We start from the raw sequence: 22,808 nt of genomic DNA, 5'->3' as shown, positions 1-22,808 counted from the left end.
GTTCAAGTGATTTGTATTTAATAGTTAACCTGAAAAAGAATAAATTGCCTTTTCAGTAAGAAGTGAGGAACTGAGGCAGCTAATAGGTACTGTGTGACTTGCTTGTATTGCCACAAATAGTTATTTATATAAGCAATGACAGAAGTGACCTCTGAGCCTTTTGCTTATGTATCAGAAATTTGCTTTTGATCTTATATTTCCTCTCTAGGATTTACTGCTCCATAGTCTATATAATGTACAATCTCTCTTATACAACCTAATTTTCTCACTTAGAAATAAGGTAATTTTTGCATCTTTTGGTCATTACCTTACACTGTTCTTTTTCTCTTGACTCTCAGTGATTCCTGAACCTTCTTTTACACTCTAATCTTTCATTTTTAGCTGCTCTGCCAAATATTCACTCATACATTTTCCACTTGTCAATTTGCACTCCTCTATAAATTTTTACACTTCCCTGCTTACATTCTTAGTTTTCTATCAGTTTATTTGCATATTCATGTGGGAAAATGACTGTCTATAAGCAGGTGTGTATGTGTATTCCTTGCTTATGGATATGTTCAAATTGTGCTATACATCTGTCCATAGGGTTCAGGTAAATTTAAAGGACTGCTTCTAAAGATCACTTACATGATAGCTCCTTATTTCTTCTTCCTCTAAAGATTAACCATGTACTCTGCATGGTTAAAGAGTTGGGTGATACCTGCAGAGGCTGAATAAGTAGTTACATGACAGTGATACAAACTCGATAGACATTGTACACTGTTTGTTTAGCAGTACACAGTATACTCAATTAGACACGGCTGGACAGATCTAAGTTTGTTAGCACTGTCACATATGTTATTTTATACATAAGTCACAGCAATATTTCTCCATCCTGAGCCAGATTTACTGCTGTGGAAATATTTTCATTTTTGTGTGTACATTAATTTCCCTAAACAGTGGATGGATGTTAGAAAGACATCTGCTATCCTTCATGGTTTTACACAGTTGGGAACTACTGACCCAGAATAAAATAAAAACCTGTAGTACTGAAGGTACTTAGAATGAAGATGAGGGTAATGATATGCCAGTTTCCTTAAGATCTCTATTTCTTTATTCTCTCCCTTTTTTCCTTCTGTCTCTTGCATATTAATTGACTCCATTGGTTTTGCTATTTTTTTAATGCTCATAACTAGTTCCTAATCTTATTCTTTCAGGCTGCTTCCTTTGTCAGAGGGTTGTTAGAAATTAATCAACATTATAGTTTAGGAGAGGCAAAAAACCCACCTCACACCTTCCCAGGCTGCAGGGACAACATCACTAGGTGCCTCTGTGGTGCTAGGTGCCTCTCCTAGACTGAATCCGTATGGACCTAGGCGAGGATGTTATAGAGTAGCAAAAATGTCTACAGCTGCCTTTATTCCCCCTTAAGGATTGTTTTGGGTGCTTTTCCACTTTTAAAAAACTATAAATTTAGAAGTTTTTCCACTATAATTTCCCAACTATTTTCTCTTTGTGTTTCTGTGATATAAAACCCTTCAAATCACAAAACCTTAATTGAATAATCAAAAACAATTGTTGTTGCTTCAAGCCTTTTACTTCTGTAAAGTTTTGACATTTTTCTGTTTTTCTCTAACATTTTTCTATTCTTCACCCACAAAATGTCCCTTGGTCTTGATACAATATTTAAACCTATTTTTCATTGGTTCTGTAATTACTGGCTACTCTTGAAAGTTACTGAGGGTGAACCCAGTGCTAATTAATTTGTAAGAGGGGAGAGAGAAACAATATTACCCAGGAAAGGAGAGGAAATTCCAAAAACGGGAGAGGAAGAAGGTGGGGCGATACACTTTATAGCTAGCTATCTGCCTTCACAGTGTCAAAGTTTAAGGTGTTGCTACTTCAGCTTTATAAATTCCACATTTATTGTCCCCTTGTAAATGTGGGAGTTAATAGTTCCCTCTCTGCGAAGCTCTAGTCATAAAAATAAACAGTTAAGATAGCCTGAAAGTAAGCATTTGCAATAATTTGTGAACCGTTAAGAGAATTGGATAGTCAATATGAGACTGGCATATAAGGTTACCTTTTTCTAGAACACTGGTCTCAATTCTAGGGCTAGCACTTATGAGCAAAGTAAGCTTGTCTTCCCAGCCCTTGCCCTATCCTGTAATCAACCAATTTTGTCCTTGAAGAGTTTCCTTTCAAATCTATTTTATTTTAGGGAAACTCATCCTCTAAGCTGTAATTAGTATCTTAACCCCAAGCTAAACACCAGAACATGTTTTGGTAATGATGTGGCAGACTAGATTTGGAGAAAAGCCTTAGTGTTGCCTTTTTACTAACTGTGTGGCTTTTTTCAAGTTATCTAAGCTTCCTAATGCTTAGTGTCCTAATTTGTAAAATGAGGGGAAAGTATAAATGCTGATCACAATGCCTGGCATATAGTTTGATCGCAATAAGATCTAAAACTCATTTATTTTTTAATGTTATTTAATATCATCTGTTTTCATTATTAATGATTTATTGGTTAAGAGTGCAGACCTTGGAGCCAGAGTACTTGAGTTCAGATCCCAGCTCTGTCTGTTACTATCTTTGTTAATCTTTGACAAGACACTTAAATTCTTCATACCTCACAGGATTGTTGTGAAGATTAAATGAATTAACACATGTAAAGAACTTAAAACAGTACTTGGCATGTAATAACTGCTAAATAAACATTGGCATTATTATTTTACCACCACATTATTTATGAGGTTTGAAGAGGGCAATTCTTTGTAAAAGATAACCATCAAGGACAGAGAAGGGTACCAAAGATTAGTTTTCCCTACTTCCCCACATGGCCTAGGCCCAATCCTGGTATAACCTACTTAGAACTGTAAACCCCTGTAGCAAGGCTCTTAATAAAACTTTTCTTTAAAATTACTTCTACACATTCTGGAAGGCTGCCTCCTTCCCCCATACCCTTGCTGTAGTGTTAATAAATGATTCATCTGTGGCAGAGTTGCTATGTTTCTGTAAAAGTTAAAAAACAGAGTTCTCTATAATTTGTCTTTCAGGAGATGATTGTCACTGAATTGGTTTAATCTCTTTTTTTCAGCAACCCCCTCCACGTTTGATAAATTTTCAAAATCACAGCCCCAAACCCAATGGACCAGTTCTCCCTCCTCATCCTCAACAGCTGAGATACCCACCAACCCAGAGTATGCCACGGCAAGCAATAAAGCCCAACCCCCTGCAGATGGCTTTCTTGGCCCAGCAAGCCATAAAGCAGGTATTCGTACTCACTTCTCCTGTTGCTTATTCTGCGCTCTGCTTGGAAAGCACATTGAGCTTGTGGATAAAGTAATGGTTGTGAAGAATAAGAGCAAGCCTTTTAAAATAAATGTGAGATGCAACATTTATTACAGTCCAGCCTATAGAGACAAAGCTGAGAGGAGGGCGGGTCTTGGTGCTTCATAACTGACAAGAAAAACCAAGCCGCTTTATGTGAAGGCCCGGAATATGGGTGAGGCATGGGTACTGATTTTTCCAGTAGTGATGTATGTTGCTGGTAGGTGAAGACATTACATTTCTAAGGCAGAAGTATTCTAATTATACAGGTTACATTCTGCAAACAGAACAGTAAGTTAATCTCTAAATGTTTCAAGGAGACTTCTTGGAAACAAACTTGGTGTGGCCATTTTAATGTGGAGTACATATACATCTGATAAAGCTTACATTTAAGGTTACATTTTAAATCTGATAAAGTTTATTATTTATATTCTTAATGTCTTCAGGTAAAAATATATTTTAGGTATTACATTATTTTTTAAAAAGTGAATGTTCTCTCAGTGCCTTGTCTTCTCCAAGCACTGTGTCAACAGTCCTTCCAGCTTAAGACTTTGTAGATTGATTTCAGCTGAATTATTTTGCCAAGACTGGAATCAGTATGATGCTATTTCCATAATTCTGTGACATTCATTTCAATCAAATGATCTGAAATTTTTATTCTAAAAGTATACACATTGCATGTATGTAAAATGCATGTATATCTTTACTTCATCATTATAGGTGAGAAGAAAAGGGCCAAAGCTTCAGTTTGGCCTTAAATTCTCTTTGTTTTCCTAATAATTTTTTTGCCTTTGCAAGTTTATGCTTTTAAATCTCATTTGCCCCAACTATAAAATAAGTGTTTTGTAGAGTTGTGCTGAGACTTAATGCTAATGTGTATTAAAACACCTACCATATTCTGTGTACTCAAATTATGTACTCATTTTACTTTTCCTCTTCCCCATTTATTTGTAATGGATAGACATACACTCTAGGAATGTTTCCTGGTCAAAAATCTAAACATGAATGAATAAATGAACAAACTAGGAGAAAATATAGTAGAGAATTGGTTTTAATTGGTAGATTTTAACAAGTTATAATACTTGTACAGTAGAATACTTTTTAGCTATTAAGAAAATGCAGTAATCTATGTATGATCTAAGTCTATTATATGGGAAAATACATGCTACCAAATTTTTGTGAGATCTCTCATTTTTATGGGTTTATTTTTTTAAAATCTTATATGAAGGGACATTCATGAAGTGTAATTGTGATTATTCTAGGGGGCAAAGGAGGAAGTGGGTCCAGAGAAAGGGGGTGGGCGGGGATGGGAGAGGTGGATGGATACCAAGGTGAGTAGGTAGTCAAGATGACAGTCATAGGTTGCTTTTCCTTTTTTTTTAATCCTCACCCAAGGATATGTTTTTATTGATTTTCTTAGAGAGAGAGAGAGAAACATTCATTGATTGTCTCCAGTATGCACCCTGACCAGGGAGCGAACCCACAACCTGGGTATGTGCCCTGACTGGGAGTTGAACCTGAGACCCTTTAGCGCCTGGGATGACGCTCCAGCCAACTCAGCCACACCAGCCGGGGCTCACAGGTTTCTTTACGTAGTTTTTTCAGTGGTGCATATAAATTAGAATGTTTCAGACACTCTCATTCCATATAATGTAGTCCATATATTAATGATACTGTGTTTGGGAATTTTTTTCTCCAGTATTTTATTATGAAAATATTCAAACACAACAATTTGAAAGAGCTGTATAGGGGACAAATGGCTTTATATGCCTTCTCAGTTATTATGTATATACCCCTTCAGCCAGCCAGCCAGCCTTCTTTTCTTTTCTTTTTTTTAATATGTTTTCATTAATTTCAGAGAGAGGAAGAGAAAGGGAGAGAAAGATAGAAACATCAGTGATGAGAGAGAATCATCCACCGGCTCGCCCCCTACTGGGGATTGAGCCCGCAACCCAGGCATGTGCCCTGATGAGGAATCAAACTGTGACCTCCAGGTTCATGGGTCAATGCTCAACCACTGAGCCACACTGGATGGGCTCTTTTTTTTTTTTTTTTTAATGTTTTTATTAATTTATAGAGAGAGAGGAAGGGAGGGAGGAGGAAGAAACATCGATCAGTTGCCTCGCACCCCAACTGGAAATTGAGCCCGTGACTTTTCAGTGCACAGGACGACACTCAGCCAACTGAGCCACACTGGCCAGGGCAAGCCTTCTTATTCTTTTGATAGGTTCCTGTGTAGATTGTAGACAGTAGCATGATGCATCTCTGTACACTTATGCAGTCCTAGTGTTGGCTTAGTTAATATATTTATCTCAGCTTCTAACATAAATGACAAAAGTTTCCTCAGATGTTTGTAGATGCTTAATTACCTGTTTCATATATGAGAAATGAGTAAAGAAAAGTCTGAAAGCTTGGGTCTGGGGCTAGTGTTTGATGATTGAGGTTTCACTCTAGTATTAAGGCTACTGGCAATGTTTATTGGGAGAATTCCTAATGTCACCACCTTTAAGTCTTACCTCTTAAGCTGGTCCAATTCCCAAAGGATCTTTCTGTCTTCTCCTAAAATGCAGGGCCTGGCTGCTATTTGAAGCCAGCTAGGGGAAGAAGATAGGTAGGGAGCCATTGGCAGAGCGGGCGGGAAGTGCAACATTCAGTGTGTGTATGGTTTCTGAATCTTCATTTTCCATGCAATACTTCTGCCTTCAACTGAGTCTGGTGCCCTTTAATCTAAAGACACTGTTTTACCTGTTCTGGAGAATAAACTTCCAGCTTTTTTTGTGTAGGCAGAGGAAGCCCTTATTACCTTGGGGTCGCTACAGGTAGAATAGGAAAGGAACATGAGATTTAGCACTTAAACATACTCTCAACAGTTCATCCCGGTTTTCAGCCCCGGCTTCACCTCTTATGCTTCTAATTCCCAAGCTCATAGGGCAGGTATGGGGAACCTTTTTTCTGCCAGGGGCCATTTGGATATTTATAACATCATTCGTGGGCCATACAAAATTATCAACTTAAAAATTAGCCATGACAAAAGCTCCTAGATTTACTGAATTTCAAGTCCTGCCTTCGGTTGCCTTGGCAGGGCCAGACCAAATGATTTTGAGGACCGTATACGGCCCTCCAGCCGTATGTTTCCCCATCCCTGTCTTAGAGATTCTGCAGTGTATGTTGATTTGCTTCTCTGTTTTCCCCACTGCCAGCTGAGGTTTCAGCTTCATCAACCTGATTAAGTAATTTGCTATTTGATCCTCTGCTTTCCAGCTTCCAAAATGTGGTTTCTGTCTTCTCCTATTTTGTCTTTATGAGTCCATGCCTTTTTAAGATTCCTTTTAGCCATTATTTTAGTTTCAGATATATCAGTTAGGGACAGAAGAAAATGTATGTTTTCAGCCTTCTATCTTTATTTTGGGGTTGCCGCACATTTGTTTATATTTCGTTTCCAGTATGTATAAGCTTTCCAAGACTGGTACTGTGGTTTTCTGGTGTATACTAACTGCTGTCTTCTGGTAAAAATCAGCGTTTTATTTTTGGACAGGATTAATGAAAATTATGTATACCTGTGTCCTCTCCCCTTTCCACTGAAATTATAATTGAATTCAAATAGCAGAATGTGTCTTCTACTTTGTTTTGTATCTGGAACAGGGAATAGGCGGACATTTTATGTTATAGACCTCCTGATAGACAGCCTTTCTTCTTCTTTCCCGTGTAGTGGCAGATCAGCAGTGGGCAGGCTCCCCCATCAACTGCCAATAGCACATCCTCTACTCCTTCCAGTCCCACCATTACTAGTGCAGCAGGATATGATGGAAAGGCTTTTGGCTCACCTATGATTGATTTGAGCTCACCAGTAGGAGGGTCTTATAATCTTCCTTCTCTTCCAGATGTAAGTATACACAGAATTTATAATAAGAATCTATTTCAAAAATGTTACATGAACTTGGATTTGGTAAAAGGCATGGGTTTGTTTTAGAAGTTATTTATATCCTTTAGAAATATCATAACAGCAGGAAAAATAAAAAGATTATAATAAACACTTGCCCATACTATAGAATGTCTTTCAGGGCACTGGAGTTTAAGGTGTTTGTAAATGAATGATTATGGAATCTGAGCTGGGAAAGCCGGGAAGTAAGGACATGGGAAGGAAGTACTGGAGAGTCTAACTGCTGGGATGTGCTATGAGAATAAGATTAGAGAGGAGGCAAGTTTAATATTAGAAGTGAACATCTATTATCTCTGACTTATATTTAAATTAAATATATTTACTCTATAAACTCTAACTTTGTTAGTATGACTTTTTTTAAAAATCTTTCCAAAGGCAGAAAATTCAACATTCTACAGACAGATCTCCATACATAAGCTGATACTTGTTTTGCCTTTTGTTATCCTACAAGGTTAGGCAGTCATGCACACAAACATTAAAATCTTTTAAGAAATATCTTGTAAGATTGTGAAAATTTTTTTAAATTTTTCATTACTTAGTTTTTTGTTACTGAGATCAACTAAGATTTCCTAACAGTGGCAGCATTAACCTTACTAGAGTTATTTCATTTTTTAAATAATTGTATATACTTTAAATGGGTAGAGTACGTGTATGTATTTTTCACGCATAGGTAATACATAGGAAAACTTTTTGTCTCATTCTTACAATTTTATTTTAGCTTTTAGGATTACTCCACAGTTGTAATTAACTTTTCTTACATTAAGATCTATCAAATCCAATCATTTCAGTACTCTTTGCACTCTGTGAAAAGTACTGGCCAAGGTATTGCCAAAAGAATATTAAACATAAATGACCCTGTGTACTTCCCTGCTCCCCCAACTGAAAGATGACCCACGGAAATTAACCTTGTCCTCCTGCTCTTTTCTCTGCAGTCCTCAGACACAGGTGACTTGTTCACCAGCCTTTCTCAACTCAGATTCCTCTTCTGAACCACAGAATAAGAAACTGATTTGAGTGGCTGTTTTCTCAATCCTCCCAAGGATGGTTCATAACTAGCACCATTCTAGATGCAGAGGCAAGAAGTAAATTTGTTACATACAGTCTGTGTCCTAAGACTGGAGGACTTGAATCTTTTGTAGAATCCTGGTTGAGAAAGGCTGCAACTGTGTTAGAGAACTGAACTGGATTTTAATCACAGACATTCTTGGGAAATAAATGGTGTATATAAGCATAAAAAATATTTCATCTAAAGCATAAAGTCTTATTCAGTAGAAACTTACCACTATTTTAACCTAACAATCAATTACAAAACAAGTGTTATTTGTATACGTATTTCATTAAAGCAAGAATCTATGAAGGACCAATTTTTCCTACCAAACGGTAGTAATGTACTCAGGTGATGTTAGCATTCTGGAAATGTGTTAAGTATGGGCTTGCTTCATGTATCTGGTGCTTACCAAAGCCTCAGTTTTCAAAGTGTGGTCCAAGGACATAGGTGTGTCTACCGCCCTTTCAGAGGCTCCATAAGCCTATGTGTAAGTGCAGATTTTCTTCATAATCTTCAACCAAAACCAAACATCAAAAGAGGTTAGTGCAGAAGCAGGTATAAGAATCTAGTCGGCTGTTATTAAGCAGGGTGCTAAAGAGAAATTTGCAAAAATATGAAATTGGGCTACTCGTCTCACCAAGGTGTGTTTTGTGTTTTTTTAAAATTGGCTACCTTTTGTTATTTTTAAATAAAGTATTAAAAAATGTTTTTGCTTTAATTTTTAAGGGTGTGGATGACACACAATGCTCCTTTCTCTTGGATTTCTGAAATATCGTGTCCTCAGTATATTTACTAACATGAAACATTAAGAAGAGTGAAAGCTTTTAAAAGATTGCTTATGGGGAAAATATGCATCAGAACTTCTCAAATATGATATTTGCATATTTTATAGTAATTAAACTATTAAAGTTTTCTTATAAAGTAGCTTTTAACTTGCAAAGTCTGGATACCATGTAATAATTTCTTTTCTTGTAAGATTGACTGTTCAAGTACTATTATGCTGGACAATATTGTGAGGAAAGATACTAGTATAGATCATGGCCAGCCAAGACCACCCTCAAACAGAACCGTCCAGTCACCAAATTCATCAGTGCCATCTCCGGGCCTTGCAGGTAAAATGGGCTTCTTTTGATTTTGTGAGTGTGTTTCCATTTTTTTTCTCAACTTGTAATTAAAAAACACACAGACTCTTGTTGGATAATTTAAAAGGGTCTGGCACTATCTTTAATTTTATAACATGGCAGTGTCTTTAATTTTATAGCATGTTTATTCAAATAAATAAGGAAAGTACTGAGGACATAAGTAGGTAGTTCCTAAAGAGGAAATACTCATAGCCAGTAAATGTTCAGTTGCACTAATAATCATTAAAAGAAAAAAAAACCAGATATAATTTCTAAGTATTGAATGAGCAGAGATTTAAATAGTGAAAATACTAAATAGAACGTGATGAGTAAAGTATTCTGGTACGTAGCTGATGGGAGTATAACTTGGCCAAACATTTCTGGAAACCATTTTGGCAATATCGCTAAGGCTAACCTTTATCCAGTATTCTTCGTCAGGCACTGGCCAAAATACCTTACATGCATTGCCTAGTAGAATATTTATTTCAGTGTCCTCATTAATTCGTCTCTAGTAGCTTGCTTTCTTAGCTTGCTTTTATATTAGCCCTTAACACTTTTCACTGACGCTCTTGTCCTCCCTGAGATCCTATCCTAGTTATTCTCACACAGGGACATTCGACAACATTTGGAGACATTTTTGATTGTTACACCCCTGGGTGGTAAGTGTGGAGAGATGTTACTAATATCTACTAACTGGTAGGGGCCATGGATGCTGCTAAACACCTACCATGCAGAAATAGCCCCCTACAACAAAGAATTATCTGGCCCAAAATGTCCATCGTGTTGAGTTTGAACAGCCCTACTTGTCTGAGGGGACTTAGACTGTGCTAGGAGTTCAGCAACTACTTACCAGTTTATATACTTTAAATTAGCACAGAGAGAGCACATTCAATAGGAATTGAACACATAATTATTAATTCATTTGATGAATGTGCGTGATTCCCTCCTCTTCAGGACCTGTCACTATGACTAGTGCACACCCGCCAATGCGTTCACCTAGTGCCTCCAGCGTCGGGAGTCGAGGAAGGTAAGCTGCTTTAACCTTCTCTTTCTTTTGCCCCAGTGCTCAATACATTTTGAGCAACTGTCTTTATTTTTGACTTTCAAGTTAATAAGTATGATATATTATGTTAATTTAATAAATTAATGGGTTAAGTAAATTATAATTTTAACTTTAAAGCTACAAATATCTTGTGTGTATATGTTGAGAATAAAATGTTTGATTTTATCATAATAGCAAGAATAAACCAAAAATGTAGGGTATCACACTGTCCTATATGGGAACACACACAAATACAAACTTAGGGAAAAGAAACAATAATTTTATGAATTTTCTAATGACCAAACGTTAATGTTGCTTTAAAATGAATTTACATTTGTTGAAATTCTATTTTAACTTCCCACTTTGCTTATCTATTCATTATGCTTGCAAATTTCTCCTGGATAGTGAACCCAATTCTTACTTCCTCATCTGTGGATGAAACATTCTCTGAAGGGAGAAAGTTCGGGTGCAATCCCATGAGAACATAGTGGCTATCTGTAAAAGTTTTTTGTCCCACTACGTTGTTTAAATAGCAGAACAATGTTATGGACAAAATCAATAACTTATGTCCCTAGCTGTCTTCACACTCTGTAACAATAAATCATTAATGTGAGCCTAGAGTTCTCTTTTTCACTGACTAGAGAAGAAAATGGGAAAGCCAAAAAAAAAAGAGATGCTAGTTCTAAGATACTAAATCTGGCTGCCCAGTTTTAGAGCCTCAGAATATTGAAGTCAATTTTCTTTTAATTCAGGTATTACTTAAATTTATTTAAATATCTTTTCAGATGAAACATAACTATTTAGATAGGTTGATATAGAGAACATTTTTATACATAAGTGAAACTTTTGTACATAGCAGTTGCATTTAAGTTGTGTATCATTTATTACTGGTATAACATAGTTACCATTGCTGTGAAGATATGGCATTATTCTGAAAGCTGTTATACTTAATTTGAGATACTTAAGGTAGCATTCTTAGATGTTTTTGGTGTTTTTTTTCTTTCTCATACTTATAGCTCTGGCTCTTCCAGTAAACCAGCAGGAGCTGATTCTACACACAAAGTCCCAGTGGTCATGTTGGAGCCAATCCGAATAAAACAAGAAAACAGTGGACCACCTGAAAATTATGATTTTCCTGTTGTTATAGTGAAACAAGAATCAGATGAAGAATCTAGGCCTCAAAATGTAATTATATCAATGATTGCAGCACTATTCCTATTCAGGGGATAGGGTGAGAAAAACTTTTACATGGCTCATAGAGGTAAAAAAAAAAAAAAAAATTTTTTTTTAAAGCTTCCCTGGGAAATAGTCAACTTTTAAAGGTTGAAAATTTTGAAGAAATCTCTCAGTAAATTGAAACAAAAAGTGGATGGAAAACAGGGAGAGAAGAGTTTGAAAAATCATAGGCTCAAGTGAGAAGGTTGGGCATCTGAAAGAAGAGAGTAAAACACATGGAAGGTAATTGCCAAAGAAATAATATAAGGAAACTTTATGTAATTGAAAGGCATGAACATCTGAACTGAAAGGGCCCAACAAGTACCAGAATGTTAAGTGAGAAAATTATCAATCGTTCATGAAGATCAAATAAACATGTTTAGACAAGCATGCAAGATCGCAAAAAATTAATTTCCATGTACTCATTCTCAGGAAGATATTTCGAAATATGATTCATCAAAAATGGAGTAAGCTAGGAAAGAGGAAGACATAAGAGCCCAGAAATAGGGCAAAGACGAGGGGCAAAGAAAGGGATGGTCCCCCCTACAGCAGCTCCTCCAGTATACTCTGTAGCAGGACAGAGGACTCCATAGGAATGCATGTTAGGGCAGAAAATGTTTTGATAGCATTGAGAAATGTAACACTGTTAGAGATGGTGAGAATGACTTGATGATTTAAAATTTCCACCATCCTAGGCTCCAACATAAAATTTTGATTTATCTTAAAATTATTAATAGCTCTATGAATGATAAAAAAAACAATCTACAGTAGGTGTGTTTTGTGTCTAGGTATAATTTGAATTACCAGGTCTAATAAAATGTACTTACAATTCATATGGTTGACTTCTGCACTACCCACCTATTCTCCCATTTCTATAACCATCAGCAAATTCATACAATTTTCCTTTATTATCCACACCCCCTTACTGCTGATGTTCTGTTTTGATGACGTTTTCCAGTAGAGGTCCATGTCTTTACCATTAGAGACTCTAATACAGTTAGCAGTAATTACATTCTGTTCTCATGCATATTCACAGACTCCTTTGAAGTTACCAGGTGCCCATGAGAGAGCAGCCTTTGGTCTAAAATTGCAGTAGTGCTAATAAAGAATGTCAGTTTTAAAAATACATATACTCTTACCTCCTTCCATTGCAGACCAACTATCCAAGAAGCATACTTACCTCCCTGCTCTTAAATAGTAGTCAGAGCTCTGCTCCTGAGGAGTCTGTGCTAAGGTCAGATGCCCCTGATAGCACAGGAGATCAACCTGGACTTCACCAGGAAAATTCCTCAAATGGAAAGTCTGAGTGGCTGGATGCCTCCCAGAAGTCGCCCCTTCATGTTGGAGAGACAAGGAAAGAGGATGACCCCAATGAGGACTGGTGTGCAGTTTGTCAGAACGGAGGGGAACTCCTGTGCTGTGAGAAGTGTCCTAAAGTATTCCATCTTTCTTGTCATGTACCCACATTGGCAAATTTTCCAAGGTAAGACAGTACTTGCTTCCCTTTCCCACATTCTGTCACTATCAGTAATAACAGCAGTAAACTTTTGACAGTTATTATAACGTAAAGCCTTTGTAAAAACTTAAATGAAAGTCCACTTGGCACAAATGCATACTTCAAAACCTACACCATAGGGTTTCCTTCCCATACCCTGCCTCTAACTCCTTGTGCTCCTCTCAAAAACCTAGTCTGTTATGAAAAGGGGAAAAAAACCAAAACTTTAAATTATTACAAGGGGTTGCCACAAAGAACAGTGGTCCTTATGCACAACTGCCACAACTGCATCTTATTCGCAAGCACTGACATTTATAAATATCTCAAGTAAATTCTCACAGTCTCTTTGAGATGATGATGATAAGCATTGAGTAAATTTTTAAAAGGCTATGCTATTGAAAATTTAATTTCAAACAAAGTTGCAAGAATAGTACCAAAAGCGTTTCTTTTTCTTGAATCATTTGGGGCAAAAATACCAGTTATGCATCACATTAGCCATAGGCTAATTGAGTATGTTTATTTAAGTGTTTGTTTTGTGTATGTATTTCTTACATCCTTGGCTAGACTAGTATTTACCACTTAGGCCCTTCCATTGTTCTCTCAGCATGGTGCCATGTGCATAGTAGTTATACAGTAAATCGTTAGTGATTAAAATTCATGCCAAATAAATAATTCTGTATCATAGATGGCATGGAGGAGGTAGGAGAGAGATATGAAGAGAGAAATGATGCATTAGGAACTCAAATACTTTATCCCCCAACAGTGGAGAGTGGATTTGTACTTTCTGCCGAGACTTATCTAAACCAGAAGTTGAATATGATTGTGATGCTCCCAGTCACAACTCAGAAAAAAAGAAAACCGAAGGCCTTGGTAAATTAGCACCAATAGATAAAAGGGTAAGTTTTTGAGCATTTCCAACCTAGACTGTTACATAGTTATGTTTTGTTTTATTTTGTCTTTTGTTTAGATGCATTATTGTAATGCATGTGTGCTTTTCATATCAACTTCTTTTTTCCTTAGTATTTATTTCCACAAGAGTATAGGAATCTTAAATAATATATTTAAAGACTGACTTTTTACTTTAAAAAAAATAAAATCATAGATACTATGTATACATTTTCCAGAAGCTTAAAATACTGTACTTGAACGAGGTAGACTGTGTGTCCTTTATGTGGCCTGGACTCTTAAATTTTGTCTACCTTTAGTAAATTTCTGTTTTGTTTTATTTCTACTACAGATAGGTTTTCTTCCTCAGAATTTGTTGAGAGATGAGTTTTTCTATTTACTTTTCCTAGAAATAACTTCATTCTTTCACCCAGTGGTTCTAGGTTTATACCTTAAAGCCAGCTAAAATATTTAACTGTATTTAACATTTAAACCTACTAAATCAACACTTCTGTATTACTGAAGAAGCTTCTTTGCTCAATTATTAAGTGGAACAAAGAGTATGAAAGTTGCAAGAGGGGCCCAAACACCCAGTACCAGTACTACAGTGTTTACTGGGGTAAACCCATAAGCAGAGAAGTAGCAGAGCCCATGATAGCACCATCTGCCTTCAGGGAGGGTGCCTTAGGACTATATACCAGGGAAGGGTTCTACCGTTGGATCTCTTCCTTTATTGACTGCTAATAATTCAGTACACAAATTGGAGAGAGAAGTGGAAATTTATTTTTAAAGAGCTTCATATGGGTTTCTGGTGATAATGCTTTTCTTTTGTTCCTCTAATTACAAGGACGGTTCTCATATCACATATGAAAAACTGTCAGTACAGTTCAGTAAATGATTGGGAAGGAGATCAAAACTCCAAGTATCAATACTTTTCTTGTATTCATCTGACATTGTTATAAAAAATAAACTGCAACTTCATTTTATTCTATTTTCTATTTTTTGTTTAGAAGTGTGAACGCCTACTTTTATTTCTTTATTGCCATGAAATGAGCCTGGCTTTTCAAGACCCAGTTCCTCTAACTGTAAGTATTAATGTCATTTTGTGCATTTTTACACAGTAGAATGATTTTTCTGAAACTTGATTTGAGAATCTAGTTTCTATACCATTTTGCAGTAGTTAGTTTCATATATCTGATCTAGTCTTAAAGCTTATTCATACACACTGAAAGCTTTGATCTTAAGTACATTTTAATGTTGACATAATCAGCCCAGAACTTTTATTCATTTCTCATACATTCTTACATTTCATCTCATGTATATTACCTACTGTTCTCTGTAATAATTTCCATTAGTTGCCTCTCTCTCAGGAGATTTAGGCATATCTCTTAAACTGTTGGGGGAAAAACTTTCCATTTGAGATAAAGACCCCCAAAATTCTCTGTACATGTTTTGATTTATAAGTCCAGACTTCAGATATTAAGTAGACTTTAACAATAGAGGAAGGTGTGTGTGTGTGCACGTGCACATGCGTGTTAACCATTGACTTCAAAAAGGTTCATATTGAAAGCTGATAAGACTTTAATGCAGAGTGCTAAAAGTACTACTCAAAATATGTTCTTCTATTCTCTGATGTCCAAAATTCCTTTAAAAATTTAATATTTTACAGTTTGATAAATTTTAAAAATTTAATGCAAGACTAGAAAAGAAAACTAGTTTAGTAAATAGATTCATCTCAAACAATGAACTTCTCTCTTGAGAACAGGGCTTGAGAAGTTGAGATAGGAAAGGAAAATAAATACTTTCAGGGGAAGGACCTTTTGTGCCTAAAAGAGGCAGGGCAAAAAAAGTGAAAGAAGAGAGGGTTGTAACCAGTAAAAACTCTATGCACTTAAAAATTTAACCTAGAACTTGCTTCTCATTATCTTGGCTTACAGTTACATTTGGTATTAATAACAACAGCAGCAGCAGCAGAATAGCCCCCTTTTCTTAATATGTATCATCTCAGTGTTTACAAAAAACTGTGAAGGTGGTAGGCTTGTTCCTATTTGATATATGAGGTTCATTGAGGTAAGTGACTTACCCAGGAGTATGCTACTGAGTAGCAGAGCTGGGATACAAACCCCATTCAAGCACCATTTGCTGTAACACGTGCAGCAAGAACATGTCATATCCTACTAGGAGTAATACTTTTTCTAGTCATTGCTTTTTGTTTAATAATGAAGAAAGAAAACAGAGAAGGTTTAGGAGGCAAATGTGATTTTTTTTTTTTTTTAATTAAAACTCATTGGTGAAAATTTTTGAAAAAAGTGGCACGAAACATTTTTCAACGTGTGGAAGGCTGTGAGCACTTGTAGATGTTGCTGCATAGGTTTCTTTAGCAATGACAAATAGTACAATCTGAATTTTATGCTACTACTTGTAGAATTTATTTAGGGACAGGTAGAATTTAGTTATTTGCATTATAGTATCTCATTTATTTTGAAAGGTGCCTGATTATTACAAAATAATTAAAAATCCAATGGACTTGTCGACTATCAAGAAAAGACTACAAGAAGATTATTTCATGTATACAAAGCCTGAAGATTTTGTAGCTGATTTTAGATTGATCTTTCAAAACTGTGCTGAATTCAATGAGGTGAGATGAGGGTAGGGGGTGTAGGGAAGACTGATAGCAATATTGAAAGCGATGTTCAACCAAACACCTTAACAGCAAGTGAAATTAAGGGTATCTATTTATGCTAGCATAAATTTCCAAAAGTTCGAGTCTCTCAGAGAAGGACTTTATCCACAGTTATATTCCACGGTTTTTTATTATGTGGTGAGTGGAAGTGCAAATTAGAGCTGATAACTGAAAACAGTTTAGAAAATATTTTTATCTTACCTAGAAGCATTATTTGTCATTCTCGTCTTTATTTCTTGGAATATAGCACTTCCATACTTTAATCTTTTCATTTGATCTTGAAATATTAAGGATGTGGTCTAAGTAGCTCTCATTTAAAATTTTTCTCATCTGTCAATTTATCTAAATATCTGTCACACTTTTAGTCTTTTGTTCATGGTTCTTTCTATGTATTGGTTACTCATTCCAGAGTTCCACATTTCATTTGTTCCAAAAATACCTGTTATATATACTGTGATTATGGTATCTTTTTTCTCTTTGGTAATCCAGTCCTGCCACTGCCACTGCCACACCCTTATAGAATAATCCAGATGAGTCCAAGCCTTTTGTTTACCTTTATGGACCTTCTCTATACTTAGTTTAGCCTCAGACTATTACTTATTTTATGTCAGTGACATTGTATAAACATTTTTCCAAAACAATCCACTGGTACTCCTAACCTCAACTTAAAAGGGAACAAAAATGTGAAAAATTTACTACTTTCATTGTTTGTCTAAATGTTGGTGTCTATTTTTTAATTCATATTTTTATTTTTACCCAACAGCCTGATTCAGAAGTAGCCAGTGCTGGTATAAAACTTGAAAGCTATTTTGAAGAACTTCTAAAGAACCTTTATCCAGAAAAACAGTTTCCTAAACTGGAATTCAGGAATGAGTCAGAAGATAATAAATTTAGTGATGACTCAGATGATGACTTTGTACAGCCCCGGAAGAAACGCCTCAAAAGCATAGAGGAACGCCAGTTGCTTAAATAAGCAGCACCATCGTCGTGTGGTAGCTGGTTTTTATTAGATTTGTTTTCAAAAATTATTTTGTGAATAATTTAACATCATTACAAAGAAGAGTTTGTCACCACTCTGATCTATAAGTTTTTGATGTTTCCTGGACTTTGATTTTCTTAACCCATTTCTTTTAACCTTCTGATTAAGAAAGTAAGAAAAAAAGAAAGGGAAAGAGGGAGGAAGGAAGGAGAAAGAAAAGAAGCCTCAACAACAAAACACATTGTCCCCACTTTCTGGATTTCAGAACTAATCTGGAGCGGTAGCTACTGTAGAGAGGAGATAGGCTGTATGAATTCTAAGTTGGAATTTTAATGTGATTTGTATGTGTGCATTAATCCATTTTTAGAAAATACCACTACCCACTAATTATGGCCCAACCATGAATTAGGTGGGATGTCCTTAAGAACAGTACATACTTAAGAACAGTTGGGCCATAATTAATGAACATGGATAGTAATAAGAGTTCTATCCTAGGATGCTTACTGGTGCAACGAAAAAGTAGATTAGATACTGTTACGAAGGCACCTAATAGTATGTCATGTAAGATGGCAACTGTATTAAAGAAAAAGCAGGAAAACAAATATTTGATTTTTATTTTTGTTCTGTTCTTGTCTGTAGAGATGTTTGATATAGCAGATTTTCAAGGCCATTTTTCATACATTTCTTAATCGAACTTCCTCCACTGAGGAAGTGAACACATTTGGTTTTGCTGTGTGTCCACGTGTGGTTTTGTTCGTTTTAACTGTGCAGGTGATTCTTTTATAACAAGACTCATTGTTTGCCGTATGGCTTTTGTTGGAACACCCAAAATATGAAATACAGCTGTATGCCGTATTTGATGTAAGAATTTTTAAAAATATACTCTATTGAGCATTAAATGGAAGTTCCCCTGAAAGGGACTAGTTCTTGTCGTTTTCATCTGTCTTTATAATTTGGAATGAAAATGTATTGTGGAATTTGGGAGCAGTTGGATGGAATTATAGTGAAAATTTAATTTTTTCTGAAGCATTTGTTTCCTATTTTTAAGAGTAAGATCCTCAAATTGAATATTTGATCTCAATTCTGAATTTCATTTATATTCCTCTGATAGAGATACAAAAGACATCTTCTGAAGGCAAGCATATTCTTAATGGGCCAGACCTAGCTAGTTTAACTGACATTCATGTATTCCTTATTATTCAGTGTCAAAGAGGGAAACTAGATTAAGATAGGAGAAAATTGCTGTGCAGCTTGCTAATCTAACTTTTGACAAAATATTTAAACATGAGTTATTTTTAGTTTGCCAAGGTAAGCCTTTATTTATAAAACACTAATCGGCTGAAGAAATTTTTCTTTAGGCTGATAGAATAAAAATATGGCTGACTTGAAAAACTGTTACTCTTTGGATGGTATCATCTTCCATGAATTAAACCTAAAGGACTTGATTTTATCCACATAGCATTACTTCTTAAAGGACAATTTGAAAACATTCTGTGGCTAATTCATTGGGTTTTCAGATATTGCTAAAGATAAAATATGAGAAAATAACTTACTAGCAATAGTGTCTCACTTTCTATATAGATTTAGGCCTTGTCAGTGTAAATTATGTATTAATGGTTAAAAAGTCTTAATCACTTTTTCAAATTTGAGTTCAGGGTAATTGTGGTGGTGGTATTGTTTTGAATATGCATTTGACATTCTCCAAAGACTGAACAAATTTTGATAATAGTGCATATACCATTTAATTGTCTTATTTTGCACCAGCATTTATAGCACACCAGCTGTTGAACTTTTAGCAATCAGTTTAATGTTGGTATCTTAGAATACTGGTCTTTTGACAGTTTGTTCTTCCATATTTATCTCCTGAGTTAAAACAGGGCAACACAGATACATTTTGAGAAGGATCAAAAAGGGAAGTAGCACTAAAGAGAAAATATATATAATTTTCTAAAGGCATCCAAGCCAGAATGTCCAAGTAACATACCCAAAACTTTCACTGATAATATTCAGTTCCATGTTAATCTTTTAAGACAGTATTTGAAAGTGTTTTTCCTCTCCAAATAGCCTTCAGTGAAAGTCTTTATGATTCAAGTCCTGTGACCCTATTTTCAAGCACACCTATATGCTCAGGTGGATCCCAGCTAAGGAGTTCTTAAACTCTAATAGACAGCTAGATGATCCTAACTATATATACCCCATGCTCATTTAGGGAACATCCTCCCAAAAGTTTAGTGCAATTCAAGAAACCCTGACCTAACATTAAAACACTCCAGTGTTTTCTCTGATCCAAAACTCCAGGAGATTTCCCTCTGGATTTGGAACCAAGAGCCCAGTGTCATAGCTGCAAGACCCCCAATACTGGATGTGATCACATGATCACACCTTTGGCGGAGCTTACGAACAAGTAGAGTATATGGGAGCTAGGATCTACTCAATTCCAACTCATCAAAAATTTTCTCAGGTGCCACGCATCTGATCTTACCAGCAATAAGGAAACCCAAGTACATAGTGACTTATATGGCTATGGCAGACATATAAATGGGTTGAGACATACCATATTAAATTCAAGCTGTGTTTGTATATCAGCATCTGGCAATGCAATCGTTTTGCCCTTTGAATTAACAGGCACTGCCTTACCCTTTCTGAATGGAGAGGTAGGAAATTTGGAACAGCTAAGAGGAAGTGTCCTCTTCCCTTGGTAGTTTTAACTTTGTTTTCCAAGCTAAAGAGGAGACTCCACATTTTACTACAACATAGTAGTGTAGTTTTAACATAACTTAGGAATGTTTTCAGAAAGTTTCACTCCAGAGTCAAAAAGGTGAGTATAGACTTTTACCCTATTTATGAATTTGCATTTCAAAGTCCTATGATGATGCAGTGCTTAAACTTTTAAATTTGCGTTTAGTGAAGAGACTAGTTATAACGGCAAAGAAAGAAGGGAACTCTCCTTTTGCTGAGCCCTGATCCACAAATAATGTGAATCCCAAAAATAGGTTGCTTCATATGAACGAAAAGTTCTTAAGTTATAATAAAGATGTACTAATTTTGTTTATATTTGTTATGAATGAGAGAAATCAAGTGATCTGATGAGCTATTAAAATTATGGACATGACCATGAGTTTAACTATCTAATTTCTTATTGAAATAGAGCACCTCCTTTTAATCATGTACATATTTTTGAAGTATTTTATAACCTCATGTAAATTAATAGCTGATGTCTTTTTACAAACACATCACCCCTTCATTTTGGGTGTGAATTGACTGAGTCATAATTCACATGCTGGTGGCTCATGTTCCTGAGTGAGAATAATGCTAGCCAATCAGATCACAGATTTCTGTCTCCATGAAGGTTTGTTTATTGTGAAGGACATCTGAGAAATAGTCCTTGTTTGTTTAATTTTAGGAGGCTAACTGGTGCTTTGATTTTAATAAAAATTAGCTTTGATGGAGTTTTACTGTGAATATTTTACCTCAACAAGGATTTTTTAATGAAAAACTCTTATTTCATTCAGTAGAATTTAAACCAGTTTGAGTCTGCCTTCAGTACTCTTTGTGCGTTCCTCTATGAAAATGATACATGTAGGGACAAGCTACTAGTCCATAAATAATAGGAAACTTTTAAAAAATTCTAACGCATGTATTTTACCACATACAGGAAGGAAGGGAGTGATAAATACCTTCAAATGCTGATTCCCACTTTCTCCCCCAAAAAAGGAACCCAAACTCCTGACAGTAAGAGAACAAAAGATGACATAAAAAAGTTTATCCATATGGAGGTTATAGAGAGATTGGCGGCTTTTACAAGTCACTTTGAAAATTGGCCTGTTAATTTTATCTTAAAGGTTAGAAAGTTTTTACTCTCAGAAATAACTATTTTCAAAACTCACTATTGGATATTTACAGATCTTACTTTGATGGATATGGGAACAGCCTTCTATTTGATTCTTTCATGAGTTGTTTTTTGTTGTTTTTCTAAAATATATTTTTATTGATTTCAGAGAGAGGAAGGGAGAGAGAGAGAAACATCAGTGATGAGAGAGAGTCATTGATCAGCTGCCTCCTGCAAGATCCCCAGGGGTGGGGATTGAGCCCACCACCCAGGAATTTGCCCTGACCAGGAATCAAACCTCGATCTCCTGGATCATAGATCGATGCTCAACCTCTGAGCCATGCTGGCTGGGCTTAAATGAATTTTTAAATAGAGTAAGTAAGCCCTAATTTGAGTCCTAAAAATCCTCTTGGAAGTTATAAGTTAAACATTTAGCAAAATTTTATCTTTCTCACATTTTCAAATGTGGTATAGAAGGAAGGCTATTTTGAAGCTGTCGATGAAAGAATGTCCAAATTTGTAGAAAACTGTATAAGAATTTATTTGAGCCAAGATTTGAGGACATGCCCTAAGGCATGTTCTCAACAGATTGAGAAAATGCTCTGGAGGATGGCAGTTTTGCAGCTTATTTTATACATTTAGAGTCAAAGGAGAAAATGTAAAGAAGATTGCATGGAATCTATTGGTGGTAGATTTAAAAGGGAGGAGAAAGCAAAATGTGGAAATGCCTAGGACTGGATAAAAAAGAAAATGGAGAGATATGTTTTTCCTTTACATTGCTGGTACAGGATGGTTAATAATTAACATTTTCAGCACATAGACATGGTATGTGGGGAACAGGATACAGTGAAGTGTTACATGGTCTCCAGAATGGGCTTTCGAGGGGTCTGGAAAAGAAAATTACTCCGACATTTCAAAGGTATGTTATCCTAGATGCATAAGAGCAATGGACAGGGTTCACTTAAGGTAAGTGATTGGCTTTTGCTAAGGAAGCTGTAAGCCTGGGACATGACTACCTGCCATAACCTTCCCAGCTAGGAATTTATGATCAGGCCATCCTGTGTGGTTACTGTCTGTCACTAGGTCTTCTAGGCCTGCCAAGTAGTCCCTAAGCTTATGGGGTCTACTATGTAGCCCTTTTTTGTTCACAAAGTCCTCTGCCATGTATCAGGATACTTGTGCATGTGAATCCTTTGCCCATGTTCTCTAATACCTTTAACCCAAGTGAGCCAGAAAATTCAGTCAGGAATTTTTCCATTGCA

The 22,808-nt window shown here is 35.9% G+C and overlaps 1 protein-coding gene across 2 annotated transcripts in view; it reads left to right on the top strand.

Moving 5' to 3' along the window:
• Positions 1-21,166, top strand: part of TRIM24 (tripartite motif containing 24) — an 89,043-nt gene extending 67,877 nt beyond the window's left edge. For both annotated transcript variants that reach the window (XM_087820995.1, XM_087820994.1), the window contains exons 10-19: positions 3,077-3,250; positions 7,019-7,192; positions 9,274-9,409; positions 10,373-10,445; positions 11,477-11,645; positions 12,830-13,158; positions 13,934-14,066; positions 15,066-15,140; positions 16,544-16,693; positions 17,502-21,166. In XM_087820995.1, the coding sequence (XP_087677121.1) occupies positions 3,077-3,250; positions 7,019-7,192; positions 9,274-9,409; positions 10,373-10,445; positions 11,477-11,645; positions 12,830-13,158; positions 13,934-14,066; positions 15,066-15,140; positions 16,544-16,693; positions 17,502-17,711 (1,623 nt within the window). In that variant the 3' untranslated portion in view covers positions 17,712-21,166. The remainder of the gene's footprint in view (positions 1-3,076; positions 3,251-7,018; positions 7,193-9,273; positions 9,410-10,372; positions 10,446-11,476; positions 11,646-12,829; positions 13,159-13,933; positions 14,067-15,065; positions 15,141-16,543; positions 16,694-17,501) is intronic.
• The last annotated feature ends 1,642 nt before the right edge of the window (positions 21,167-22,808 follow it).

The sequence above is a fragment of the Miniopterus natalensis genome, chromosome 10, assembly GCF_054644295.1.
Source record: "Miniopterus natalensis isolate mMinNat1 chromosome 10, mMinNat1.hap1, whole genome shotgun sequence".
Taxonomy (NCBI): domain Eukaryota; kingdom Metazoa; phylum Chordata; class Mammalia; order Chiroptera; family Miniopteridae; genus Miniopterus; species Miniopterus natalensis.
The sequence above is the reverse complement of the archived record's forward strand: the minus strand, read 5'-3'. Positions and strand labels throughout refer to the sequence as shown.